Source organism: Ailuropoda melanoleuca, chromosome 4 (genome assembly GCF_002007445.2).
Source record: "Ailuropoda melanoleuca isolate Jingjing chromosome 4, ASM200744v2, whole genome shotgun sequence".
Classification (NCBI taxonomy): domain Eukaryota; kingdom Metazoa; phylum Chordata; class Mammalia; order Carnivora; family Ursidae; genus Ailuropoda; species Ailuropoda melanoleuca.
In genome coordinates this window covers 57,709,659-57,723,765 of record NC_048221.1, presented here as the reverse complement: position 1 = coordinate 57,723,765, position 14,107 = coordinate 57,709,659, and the positions used below count along the sequence as shown (strand labels likewise).

The 14,107-nt window shown below is 46.5% G+C and overlaps 1 protein-coding gene across 7 annotated transcripts in view; it reads left to right on the top strand.

The window, feature by feature from the left end:
• Positions 1 to 1,782: 1,782 nt before the first annotated feature.
• The window catches only part of SLC41A3 (solute carrier family 41 member 3), a 66,186-nt gene continuing 53,861 nt past the window's right edge, over positions 1,783 to 14,107 (top strand). For 2 of the 7 annotated variants that reach the window (XR_004624808.1, XM_034658892.1), the window contains exon 1: positions 1,817 to 2,184. Coding sequence is in view for 6 of the 7 variants with exons in the window: in XM_034658892.1 (XP_034514783.1) it covers positions 1,930 to 2,184 (255 nt within the window). In the remaining variant the exon portion in view is untranslated. Of the gene's footprint in view, positions 2,185 to 14,107 lie in introns of all 7 variants that reach the window. The other 5 variants (XM_034658895.1, XM_034658893.1, XM_034658897.1 and 2 more) reach the window with 5 other exon arrangements.

Here is a 14,107-nt window from a genome sequence, read left to right as displayed (position 1 = left end):
AACTTCTCAAACTCAATACACGAGAAACAAATAAACAAATCATAAAATGGGCAGAAGATATGAACAGACACTTTTCCAATGAAGACATACAAATGGCTAACAGACACATGAAAAAATGTTCAAAATCATTAGCCATCAGGGAAATTCAAATCAAAACCACACTGAGATACCACCTTACGCCAGTTACAATGGCAAAAATAGACAAGGCAAGAAACAACAATTGTTGGAGAGGATGTGGAGAAAGGCGATCCCTCCTACATTGTTGGTGGGAATGCAAGTTGGTACAGCCACTCTGGAAAACAGTGTGGAGGTCCCTTAAAAAGTTAAAAGTAGGGGGCGCCTGGGTGGCAGAGCGGTTAAACTTCTGCCTTCGGCTCAGGGCGTGATCCTGGCGTTATGGGATCGAGCCCCACGTCAGGCTCCTCCGCTATGAGCCTGCTTCTTCCTCTCCCACTTCCCCTGTTTGTGTTCCCTCTCTCGCTGGCTGTCTCTGTCGAATAAATAAATAAAATTAAAAAAAAAAAGTTAAAAGTAGAGTTTCTCTATGACCCAGCCATTGCACTACTGGGTGTTTACCCCAAAGATACAGACATAGTGAAGAGAAGGGCCATATGCACCCCAATGTTCATAGCAGCTCTGTCCACAATAGCTAAATTGTGGAAGGAGCCGAGGATGCCCTTCAACAGACGAATGGATAAAGCAGATGTGGTCCATGTATACAATGGAATATGACTCAAGGTTTCTTGTTATTGCTGCTTGCTGGAGTTGTTGTGTCTTTAGTGACTTTTGCAAGTGACTTCTTTAGTTTGTATTCTGTGTTGTGTGCAGCCTCTGAAGTCTCTGCTTGTGGTCAGGTAACGCTTGGCTAGAGATCTCCTTGAATGCCCCGCGTGGAGCTGCTGAACCTCCCTGTCTTTGCCTGGGGGCTCTGTGTGCACGTGGGGGCACACCTTCAGCACATGGTCTGGTAGGGGACAGCTCTGCCTCAGGCCTCACTTCCTGCTCGTGCCAAGCCTCCAGAGCAGCTGGAGGATAGAGCTGCAGGCCTCTTCAGCTATTTCCTGAGCAGATGCCCAGCTCAGTATGAGTGGCCTAGATTGCCAGGAATTTTTAGGAACTTGGCAAAATTTGCACAGACATCTCATTCCCCAGCTTTTCCTTTTAGGCTTTTTGGTTAGTGTATCATTTACCCCAGCTATTACCCCCTGCGTCAGGCAGCTGTGAAGTGCCTCTAATTGTTTTCAACAAATGTCCACCAGAGAAAAGGCTTTTTACACAGAGTGAATTATGAGTCGGGTGAAGTACAGATAGTCTGTAAGTGGCAATTTCCAGAGAACACCTGCTTGGTCAAAGAATGACAGTTTTTTGAGAATGAGGCTTTGAAAGAGCTGGAGCCCACTCTGTCCTCTCTGGGCTGTTGGTTTCTAAGGCTGCCGTAGAGCCAGAGGGTGGGGGTGCGGCTAAGGCACAGTTAAACTATCACGAGCATCCGCGTTGCTGTTCTTGCTAAGGATTCAGCATTGTTTTCTAGAATAAATACTCCTTGCATTGCTGCAAGCCTTTGATTAATTTCCAGACTTCTGAAAACATGGATTCTGACAGTTTTTGCTAGCTTTCTTGTTCTTTTATGGAGGAGAGAATTTTCAGTTCCCTATACCACCAGTTTTGCTAACTCTTAATTCATAAATATTTAGTACTCTCTTCTATAATGTGTTTTTCCCCTCAAACATATGCATATTAAATACAAAACTGTTTAAATTGGGGTTGCAGGAGACCATGTGGAGCAGTCACTGAGTGAGGGGCTGTTGGACCAGAAGGGCCCGAGGTCTTACAGGGCATCGACCCCAGAGGGGTCAGGAATTCTACTGAACAGCCCCTGTTACTTTTTGTCTCCCAGGTTAAGGCTGCCAGGGGCTCAGCACTGCTCACATGGATGGGACAGAGACCCGACAGCGGAGGCCAGAGGAGCTGGTTCTGCCACACACCCTCAGTCCTGGAAGACTCTCTGCAGCCTCAGAAGATGGACCTCTGAGTGTGTCTGAGAGCCACAGGGTCATCCCTCAACCATTGGCAACTGAGCTCAGCAGGGAGACTGCCTTGTCCATTGGCCTTCAGGTGATAGTGCCCTTCATGTTTGCAGGACTGGGACTCTCCGGGGCTGGTGTACTTTTGAACTATTTCCAGGTAAGAGGGAACTAAATGGTAATAGTGCTGTTAGTGGCATTGTTGAATGTCATCCCTGAAGAGTAGGCAACTACATGTTGAGTCCAGCTCGAGGGACAAGGGGCAGGGCCTTCTCTTCTCAAATGCCATTTTTCTACAAATTGGGCAAGATTCCTTTAGTTACTGGTGATGGAGACTAAATTTAACCCAAGTTAAACTTAAAAAAGACAATTTATTAGCTCATAGAATTGAAATATCTAAGGGGTTGGATTTCAGGCATGGCATGATCCAGGTGCTTAAATGATATCATGATGTTGGCTTTTTCTCTGTCACTCAGCTGTGTTTTATTTTGAGGCAGAATTCTGTACTAGAGGGGACGATGGCCCTTGGCAGTTAATCCTTAGTAAGTGCGTTCTTAGAAAAAAGAGACTTCTTTGTCAATATCCACATCAATCTCTAAAAATTGATCCTGCCGTCAGGTGTCCACTCCTGTTCCAGTCACTGTTCCCTGAGGGAGGACACTCTCTGCTTGGCTAGCCTGACTTACATTGTTAATCACTCTTTGTGGGGAGGCAGGACCCCTCGATTTGCAACTCTACAGAAATGCCACATGGTAGGGAACTGGGAGTGATGCATCAGACAGAAAAGTTACCAACATACCATGCCTTTCCTGTTCTTCTGCTGTCAGAGCCCCATTCCTTTCATCAGTGTGATCTTCAGAAGTCCTCCCTGGAAAGGCTAATACCTAAGAGTATTCTAAGTCATGACTGGCCAGATCTCTCCTATCAGCAACCAGCAGAGAACAAAGATTGTCTAGAGTGGGGCAGGCTGGGAGAAGCAGGGCTGACACGTCTGACAGCTCCCAGCACATATCTCACTCAGTGCTTCAGGGTCTCTGCGCTGGGGGTGGGGTCTCTGTGATTAGGAATGTACACCCTGCCCCTCACTCATTTGAGTCCCAGTTCTGCCACGTAGCTGTAGGGCTGGTGGTTTAACTGGGTGTTATACACAAATAATGAATCGTGGAACATTACATCAAAAACTAAGGATATACTGTATGGTGACTAACATAACATAATAAAAAATTATTAAAAAAAATAAAAAATAAAAATTATTTTAAACCAACACTAAAATCAGATTTCATGTAAAAGTCTGAATTTCTATTTTCTCTTGAAAACCTGGCAACTCTTACAATGTTGGACCCACATTCTCTCAGAATGTGGCCACCCTGTAGGTGGCCATGTTCTCTGGTTTGCCACAGTCCCCACCACTCCCTCTTGTTACACCATCCTCCTTCACTCCATCACCTGCCTGGCCCTGCCCCAGTCTGGGGTTCTCAAAGATCCTTCCAGCTCCCAGCTGTCCAGTTTCTCATGACATCATAATGCTAGTGACCAGCTGCACTCCAAAGATCCACCTAGACCTTGTCAGGCCCTAGGATGGGCTTCTCTTAAACTGGAGTCCCTATCCCAGTCGGATTCAGCCCCATTCCCCACATTTGGTCTCTCTCTCTCTAACCCCCAGACCCCTCAGCCCTCTCCTTTCTCCCAGTGACCTGGTGCCCTCTGGCCCTACATCCTTCTTTAAGCTGTGGTCGGTCAGCACTGCCGTACTCTCCAGAGCACCTCAGTGCCTGGCTTCCATAACCCAGAGATTCCTCCGCACCCCACTCCCGCCTCCTGCCCCTGCCTCCTCACCGCCTTCCTTACTTCAGGTCCCCCTCCCTGCAGTCCATTCTCTATACCAATGATTTTCAGAAAGTCTCTTTTATCGAGGGTTCTTGCCAGTATGACGTCACTGACCGTGTATCCCACACACTCAAGCACACACACACACCTCACCATATATATCTGTACATGCGTTCATAGACATCAACACCTTGTACATACACACATTGGTTTAGAAAGTGTCTGCACACACACAAGTTTATAAACTGCCCACGGAGAGGCAGTATAATAGTGAACTGAAGTGCTAAAGGGCCCAGACTCTGGAGCCGCTCTAACTGGGTTTGAGTCCAACCTTTGTCACTTACACAAGTTGCTCTTTGTTCCCCTGTTTTGTCTTCTGTAAATTAGACTTGACCCCACAAGGTTGTTAAGAGGACCGTGCACTGCTGGTCACCGTGCCCAGCATTAGAAAGCACCCGGTGAAGATTAACTGCTGTTACTCCTGTCGTCACTGATTTTCTGTCACATGCAGTGCTGGGCCCGTTTTCAAGAACTTACATAAAATGGCAAGAGGATAAAGATCAGGCAGAAATATCCAGGAGTTTCTTTTATGTATTCATCGGACTCACATGAGGGTCATGGCCCAACTGCCATGTCAGGGGGACCTCCATGATGCACAGCTGAATTTTGAAATACCTGTTGATTTCTCTATTCACTGTGGAATAGTATCCAGGCTCCACAAACTGGTATCCAAGCATCTTGGGTTCCCTTGGTTGTATCAGTGAGGATGGTTTCAGCCACAAATACCAGAAAACACACCTAGAGTAGATTAAATAAGAAGGAAATCTGTTATCTCCCAAAATGGAGGGTAGTCTCCCAGGATAGGGTAATTCTGGGTTTGGAAAGTGTTACCATCACCAGCCAATGATGCCTCCAAGGAACCAGGACCTTTCCATGTTCCTGGCAAGTCCACACCCGAAGTTGGCTCTGTCTTACAGCCACATCATGTGCAGAAGGAGAAGAATGGGCCATGTGTTCTGGTTCCTCCTTCTTAAGCACAGGGAACCTTTCCTAGGCACTCCCAATAGAATTCCCCAACTTTTTACTGGCAGATTTGAGGCACATCCCACTTTGAAACCAAAAATTGGCAAAGGGAATGGAATGGCCTTGATTGGTTTGGGCTGCTTGAAGTGAGGAGAAGAGCAGGTCCCCTGCCCTGTGGACAGTTGGGTTCTGTGGGGAAGGCTGGAATGGGGCAGCGGTGCCCCACGGGCTCAGTGCCCCTGCAGCTTCAGTCCTGCAGTTCTGTCCAGTGGTGCTGGCTTTAGTCTCAGCTGCACGGTATAGCCCCAGCCTCACTTAGACCGTCCCCTCCCTGTGCCTGCCTCCCCACCAACTCCAAGTGCAGGGGCCTCCTATCACCCTCTCTGCCCTGGTTCACACAGGCAGTCTCTCATGGAGTCTTTCCTGTGGCGCCGGCCCCACTGACATTTCACCTGCACAGATGATGGGGTATTTGCCATTTCCTTTTATCTCGTGCGTTGATCTGGTGTCTCCTTGGTTTGAATGTGAACTCCCTGAGAATAGAGGCTACGCCTTTTTATTGTTTTCATTTTTCTGGGTAAGGTAAAATATCCATGTGGTTCAAGGTTGAAAAGGTTCAAAAATGTGCACAGGGACCAGGCTCTCCAGTCTACACAGAGGCAGCTAGTGGGCCCCAGTTGGTTGTGTTTTCTCCTAAAGATATTTTATGCATGTACGAACAAGTGTCTATATCTGTCCATCTGCTTCTGTATATTTTTCTCTTTTTTCAAGTTTTGGCATATACAGACTGTTGAGTGCTTTGCTCTTTTCACTTTACAAGAGAGCTGTACAGTATATTCACTACACAATATATTCCCTTTACAATATTCTTATATTAAGAGTTTCCTTTTTTTAATGGTTGTTCAGTGTTCCATTATACAAATATACCAGAATTTATTTAGCCATTTCCCTTCTGATGTGCTTTTAAATTTAATTTAATAGTTTGCTAAGGCTGCCATATAACAGTACCACAGCCTGGGTGGCTGAAATGTCAGAGATTTCTTTTCCCACAGTTCTGGAGGCTGGAAGTCCAAAATCAAGGTGCCCTCAGGGTTGGTTTCTCTTGAGGCCTCTCTCCTTGGTGTGCAGATGGCCACCTTCTCCGTGTCCTCAAATGTTCGTTCCTCTGTACATGTCTGTGTTCAAATTTCTTTTTCTTATAAGGACACCAGTCATATTGGATTAAGACCTACTCTTATGACCTCGTTTTAATTTAATACCTTTTTTAAGGCCCAATTTGTTGGCACCAAATGTCATATTCTGAGGTATGGGGGGGATGGAGGGTTAGAACTTCAGTTTGGGGGAGGGGGCACGATTTTGCTCATTTCACAACAACTTAAAATGGTATTACTAACAAAAGCTTCAGTGAATCATCTTGACATTTCATACAGGCCTGAGTACGTGCGTAGGATAAATTGTTGCAAGTAGAAGTGCTGAGTCAAAGGTGCATGCATTTGGGACTTGGACAGATAACCTCCAGATCACTTGCCCTGGGGGTGGGACCAGATCAACAAGCTAGAAGCTGGTACTTTGAAAGAATTAATAAGATCGATAAACCTTTGGCCAGACTTATCCAAAAGAAAAGAAAAAAAGACCCAAGTCAATAAAATCATGAATGAGAGAGAAGAGATCATGACTAACATCAAGGAAACAGAAACAATTATTAGAAATTATTACCAGCGACAATATGCCAACAACTTAAGCAAAATGGAAGAAATGGATGCGTTCCTGGACACTTAAAAACTACCAAGACTGAAACAGGAAGAAATAGACAATCTGAACAGACCAATAACCAGCAAGGAAATTGAAGCAGCAATCAAAAACTTCCCAAAAAAGAAGAGTCCAGGACCAGATGGCTTCCCAGGGGAATTCTACCAAACATTTAAAGAAAAATTATACCTGTTCTACTGAAGCTGTTCCTTCAATAAAAAAATATTATTATAATTAAAAAAATGATACCATTGAAGATAGAGAGTGGGATGTGTCGAGAAGGGAATAGACATTGATGTCAAATACTGATGAAAGGTCAAGTCGGTTAAAGATTAAAATTGTCAAGTGTATTTGGCAATTTCAAGGTCGCTGGTAACACAAACAAGAGTAGTTTTTTTGTTTTGTTTTTTGGATGTCAGATTTAGGTGCCACATGGTCAAGTTTTTCTAAAAAATCGAATAAACTATTAGTTTTTGAAAAAAAAAAAGAAATTATACCTATTCTACTGAAGCTGTTCCAAAAAATAGAAATGGAAGGAAGACTTCCAAACTCATTGTATGAAGCCAGCATTACTCTGATCCCAAAACCAGACAAAGACCCCATCAAAAAGGAGAATTACAGAGCAATATCCCTGATGAATATGGACACCAAAATACTCAACAAGATCCTAGCCACTAGGATCCAACAGTACATTGAAAGGATTATCCATCATGACCAGGTGGGATTCATTCCTGGGTTCCTGGGATTCTATCAGAGTGATAGAGCACATTACTAAAAGAAAAGGCAAGAACCATATGATCCTCTCAATGGATGCAGAAAAAGTATTTGACAAAATATAGCATCCTTTCCTGATAAAACTATTCAGGGGCATCTGGGTGGCTCAGTCGGTTAAGTGTCCGCCTTCGGCTCAGGTCATGATCGTGGGGTCCTGGGATTGAGCCCCACCTTGGGCTCCCTGCTCGGCAGGGAGCCTGCTTCTCCCTCTGTCCTGCCCTCTGCTTGTGTGCTCGCTAGCTCTCTCTCTCTCTCTCAAATAAATAAGGTCTTAAAAAAAAAAACTTTTCAGAGTATGGGGATAGAGGGAACATACCTCAATATCTCTCCACCACCAAAGGAAAATGCCGGTTTCCCAGCACTTGGCAACATAGTTTATTATCAAATACTTTAACAATCCGATAGATGGAAAATTGCATTTCATTGTACACTGTATTAGTTTCTATTACTATGTAACATGTCATCCCAAAACTTAGCAGCTTAAAATGGCACTCACATATTATCTCTTGGGCGCTCTGGGGAAGAATCCAGGTTTGCGGGGTTTCCTGCTTCCAGGCCTCTCAGGAGGCAGCAGTCGAGATGCTGGGTCACAGCCGTGGCACCTCCCGGTGGGCTCACATTGTTGTGGGAGGGGTCAACTCCTGGCAGGTTGTTGGACTCAGGGCCTCAGTTCCTCACTGCCTGTTGCCCAGAGACCACCTTCAGTACTTTCCCTGCTGGATGTGTCCAACATGGCAGCTTTGTCAAAGCGTGTGGCCCAAGAAGGAAACCGTCTGTTAGCAAGATGCAAACCATTGCCTTTTGTAACCTCACCACAGAAGAACATCTTTCTTCTTTTGGCTAGAAGCAAGTCATTGAGTTCAGCCTATGTTCAAGGGGAGGGGATTACACCAAGTGTCAGTACAGAAGGTATTGGGGGCCATTGTCGAGGTCCCCTGTGGTGTAATTTGCATTTTTTAAATTAACGAGTAAAGTTGAATATCTTTGGATATTCATTTCTATTTTTTGCTCATAGTTTTATGGAGTGGTTATCCTTTTTCTTATTGATACCTAAGGTTTCTTTATATTTGGGAAATTGGCCCTTTAATTGTAATATGGATTACAAATATGTTTCTCATTTTTCTCTTTATCTTTTGACTTGGCCCACATATTTTTTTTATGTAGTGAGATTAATACTCTTTCTTTTAAGGCTCTGAGCGCCTGTCCTCCTTAGAAACAGAAGCTGCCTCTCCTAGAACTCTGCAGCCCCTGGTCACCCACACAGAGCAGTGTATATGGCAGGGTTGGGAAAGTGTTCTTATGAAGAAGAAAGAACCCCATTCTTTGTGATGGGCCTGATCTCTTTGCATTACATATAACAGAAGTTCAAACTAGGGGTCCACAGACACTGTGCTGGTCCTCAGAGAGGTCAGGAACCTTGGGCTCCATGGAAGTGGGGGGGGTGTAAAGAGGAGAGAGGGTCTGGCAGGGATCGTGCCTTAGCAGAGACACGCTGAGCAACCGAGAAAGGCAGGATGGCAAGGGGCTGGTGGGAGGGGAGAAGCAAGGGGGTGGAGCGTTCTGAGGGAAGGGATTGCAGCCTAGATTGAGTGCCAGAGGGGCTGAGGTCAGCCTGTTGCCTCCCCTTGGTGAGGGGAGATTCCCATCCTAGGGTTATGGGGGTGGCCGAACACGAGGCAGCCAGCCCTGGACTGTTGAGAAATACCGCAGGTTATTGGTCACATGTACTCCTAGCCTGAGAGGGGCCAGCAGATTCTGTGCAGGGCCCTCAGGAGGGAGTGCTTGGGAACAAAGTGAACCTGCAGGGACTATGGGAGGCACTCTGCGGTATCAAAAGGGTGGGGGAGCCCCTGGTTTCTGTGGGAGGGTGTGACTGGCATGTTCACAGGCCGGCAGGGAAGTAGATAGAGCCCACTACTCAGGGATAAGAAGGCACCATCCCTATGATAAGAAGGGTTATGAGAACAGCGGGGTGGAACTTGTGGTTAGGCTACTCAGGACCCTCCTGCGTTGCCCCATGTCACAGCAGCACGTAATACTGCTGATTCTAGGCCTCACACCACATTGACCCTGTGATGCCTTGACACCAACTGAAGCCTTGGTGGTGACTGGGACTTCTAGTGAGCGGGCAAAGTGAAGCAGCCTCTTGACCTGAAGGGAGCGGGCCCCATGGTGAGTTCATAGAGGTTCCCCATTGCAGCCAATAAAGTCTGTGGAGGGGCCTGTGTTGGGGGTGCAGGGAGCATGTATCCCCAGGAGCATGAATCCAGATTAAAATCAATGCCAGATTAATCAACCTCTCACCCCCAGTGGGGGCTCATTTGCTACCTTGTAGCTTAAATAGGAGTTGTTTGAGAAGACCAGTGTGCCTCTCAAGTTCACTGGCTGCTTGGGGTCTGCAGGGGAGGTAGGGTTTATTGAGTCCTTCCCGTAGAGCCAGCATTGTGTATCCTGTGTATCCAGGAAGGCCTGGCCATGGTCTGGAACGTTGTAACAGCAAGGAGAATAAGCGGTGTCCTTGTATGGTGGCCTTACTACATGTGGAGACATCTGTGACTTTGACCTGTATTTGGTGTGTCCCTGAGGCAGGAGTGGCCCAAGTTCTTCCTTACCCCGAAAGGAACAACTCAGGCCATGGCCCAGGAGTTTGTGAAAAGTGCAGATGGAGACATTTGCGTGCCAGGGCATCCAGTGCTAAATGGCAGTCTTAAGTTTGGCCACTTTTGCTGACTGTTGGCGGGTCGTGTCCTTTATCAGGGACATAAACATTCCACTGAGGTCCGTCATGTAGTACAGTGGTCATACCGCCCATGAAGTATACCGACTCCATTGCTGTTCACTCAGCTGATGTGGGGGCTCCCTTCACGGCCAAGGGGACCAGGGGAGGGGAGACCTCCTCTGGTATGGGTGGCATTTGCCAAGGGACCAAGGAAGAACAGGGAAGACCTCTTCCTGGAGGTGGCGTATGCTGGGAGGCCCAGGTTTAACTCTGTCCTGCATTGAGGAGGCCTCAATAGCTGTGACTCCCAAGGCTGAATGGGCAGCTGGGTGGGGAAGGTCACAGGCCAGGGTCTGTGAAAGCGTCTCTTTCCAGAAGAGCCCAGTGTGTGGCCAGCAGTTGCTGCTTGGTTGATGAATAGTGTAGGCAGTGGAGGTATTTTCTTGCATCTGAAGGCCTTGGGCACTGTGTGTCCATTTTGGATATATGGTCCAGAGACTAGGAAGCATAAGGGGAGGTTGCTAAAGCGTTTTCAGTGAAGGAGTCTTTGAAGGCACTGATGGGAATGCCTGTTGACTTTATTTTTTTTTAAAGATTTTATTTATTTATTTATTAGAGAGAGAGAGAGTGAGAGCAAGAGGGAGAGTGAGATGGAGAAGCAGACTTCCTGCTGAGCAAAGAGTCCAGTGTGGGGCTCCCTCCCAAGACCTGGAGATCATGATGTGAGCCAAAGGCAGACGTTTAACCGACTGAGCCACCCTGGTGCCGCATGCCTTTGACTTTACTGTGGACAGATTCTAGAGCCTTTTGTTGGAGGTGTCCATTCAAGGCAGCCTTCTTTGCAAGTGACAGCATAAATGGCCATCAGTAAAATGTGTAGATGAGCACTGTGTTGCCTCTGGAACCCAAAAAGGACTAAAAGATGTTGGACTTGTATTAACAGTGTGTGTGCTGAGAGGTCAGCAGCTGTTTTCTGACAGTGTAAAGGATGGAGTCGCTCTGAGTTTACCAAAATACTTTTAATGAATTTGCCAAGGTGGCTGGCTTGGCCCTACATGTGGAGTCATGGCCCATCCTCTCTTTGTGAGCTCCTTTCTGAGTATTTGGATGTCCTTAATGACTGTGTCACATGAGTCTCCCTGGAGGAAGACATCATAATGTAATGTAGACCTGTGCTCCTCGAGAAAGGTGCAAGCAGTTAAGATGTCTGCAAAGATTGTGCATGGCAGAGCTGGTGAGGTACCCCGTGAGTAGCCTGGAAAAGTCTGCTGTGTCCATTCTGAGTTGAAGATCAACTGCACCTAAGAGGCTGCTGAACTGGGCACTGAATAGAACACATTATCAGATCTGTGGTAGCACAGTACTTACTGGTTGCTGGTTGGGTCCACCCAGTCAGTCATCTCAGTAACGTTGCATGGGGGCCTCAGTGGATGGAACCAGAGCTTTAAGGTTGTGGTCATGCACTCTGGAGCACCTTATATTCTTTCCAGGTTTAAGAACAGGCCAAATTGGACTTTTAAAAGGAGAATCAGTGGGGGTAATCACTCCTTCACCAAGTAGGTCTTGTATGATCAATTTCAACCCTTGAAGACCCTGTGTTAGCTTACGTTGGACTGTGTTAACTATTTTAGCTCAGCAGAGGGGAGTCTTTCATGGGGTCTCATTTTGGCAATTTAATTTATAAGTCAGACTAGGTGGCAGGAGTGTCATAGAGCATTTGCCAGATACAGACTGCCCTCTGAAGGCACCTCCTGCTGGGATACGGCCAGTTGTCAGTAGTTCTTGACTTGGTGATGGGAAGAGATGGCCATGCGCAGGAGAGACAGCGAGTGGAACGTGGAGCAGGCTAACACACAAGTTGTCCAGCAGTTCGTGGCTCCATCCCAGGCAGCCCTGGCCACGTCTGGAGCTGGTTAGCAAAGAGCAGCTGGTGAAAGCTGACCAGGTTTGGGCTGTCCTATTCATGATGCAAACTATTGGAATCACCTCCTCCTCACTCCATTGGTGAGGGAGGGGTTCCCACCCTAGCATGATGGAGATGGCCCGAGCACACGATGACCCCAACACTGAACAAAGGAAATCACTGAGTTTATCAGTCACATATACTCACAGCCTGGGGGTGGAGGACACTGCCTACCACCCAAAGACACAGGGTTGCACTGGGGAGCAGAGTGAACTGCCAGGAGCTACAGGAGGCAGGCTTTGTAGTGACAATACAATGAGGTGCCCCTGGTTCCCATGGGAAGGTGTGGGCTGGCAGGAACTAAAACCCCCTACTCGGGAATAAGCAGGAGTTGTGCCAGGTCCGGTTGATAAGGAGGGTTGCTTGACTAGAGGACCTTGTCTGTTGGAGAAGAGTAGTGAAGGGAAGTTGCAGTTAGACCATTTGAGGCCCTCCTGTTTCACCAGATATCAAGGCATCAAATCATAATAATTTTAGGCCTTTACACCACTCAACCTAGAGAAGGCTGATTGGGTTTCTTTTTCTCTTTGTTTCTGTGGTTCTATTTGTTCATTTGTTCACTCATTCATGCAACACGTGTGTGTCTGTGTGTGTGTAGAGAGAGAGAGAAAGAGACAGACAGACAGAGCAGCACCGTCCCAGATGCATGGAGGACCCAACACCCAGGCCCTGCTCTTACTGCATCACAGTCAAGCAGGGAGGGACAGACAGTAGATGCATAAGTCAGTGTTGGAGAGTAGAAAGGACCATGAAGCAAGGACGCCTGCTGTGCCTCAGCCTCGGAGAGGGAGGCCAGAGGAGGCCTGAGGACTAGAGGTTGGAGTGAGTGAGGCCCAAGTGACACGAGGGAGCTGCCTGGGAAAAACTGTACATGAGAACAGCTGGCCCCGGGTGGGAAGGCGTGCTCTGGATCTACTTTTTCACCTGTGGGTGGGTTCTGCCAGCCACATCAGAAGCAGGAAATAAAGGAGAACCCCTCCTGTTATTAAAAAATGTAATCGGCTTGATTTCTGAGACCTCAACAGGATGGAGAAGAATTTAGGTCTTTTAAGCAAGATTGTTTGGCTCAGAACCAGCCCAGGCTCAAGGTGACCGTGAAAGGAATAGGTGTGCTACTGGGAAGATAACCAGTTCCCACTGAAGAATCAGAAAGGAAAGTTAGGAATGGTGGTGTGCATTCTAAAGCCCTCTGCCCACCCTCTGCGGGCCCTCCTAATTGTCCTGCAAAGACATACCCCCTAAAAATTGAGGGGGTTGGAATAGATGAGGGAGTCATGCTGTAGGCTGGGGATCCTGATTCATTGGTCTGTGCCTGGGCCGCACGTTTCGAGTCATTCTGATGGCAGAATAGACTGAAAACCACTGATGCCGTCCAACCCCTCATGATTAGAAGTTAGAGGCCCACACAGGGGCAGGGACTTGTTCGGGGTCATCCAGAACCACCTGATGCTTGACCCAGATTCTACCCCGCTGCCCAGCACAGCCCCCAAATCTATTTCAAGCTCTTTGAGATTTCCTACTGTACTACTGAACTATTTTTAAAATCACATTCTTGATTTTCTGGATTATGACCCAACAAACCATGTTGACAGATTTGGTTCTCAAATAGCACAGGAAAGTAATTTTTTCCATGTAATGACATCTTTATTTTTGGTGAAAGTTTATGATTCGATGGTTATAAAAGCAAGTAATCACAATAGAATGTACAGAAAATTATAAAAGAAAGGTCACTTTAAATTCTAGCATTCAGAATAGCCACATTTAGCATCTTGATGTATACCTTCTGAACCTTCACTGCTTGTGTTCACTGCTATGTGTTGATTTCTCATTTTTTTAAAACAGAAATGAGAAACATTTTCGTAATGATTAAGAAATTGCTTAATCAGGAATCTTTCTGTGTGAAGTTATGTAAATGATGGTTTCCATATCTTCTGTACTGATGAGAATGGTTCAAGGGCCCACTGTGTATAATTATATATTGTATTAGGGTGTTTGACTAAATTCAAAACTATAAAAAAATCATAGGAG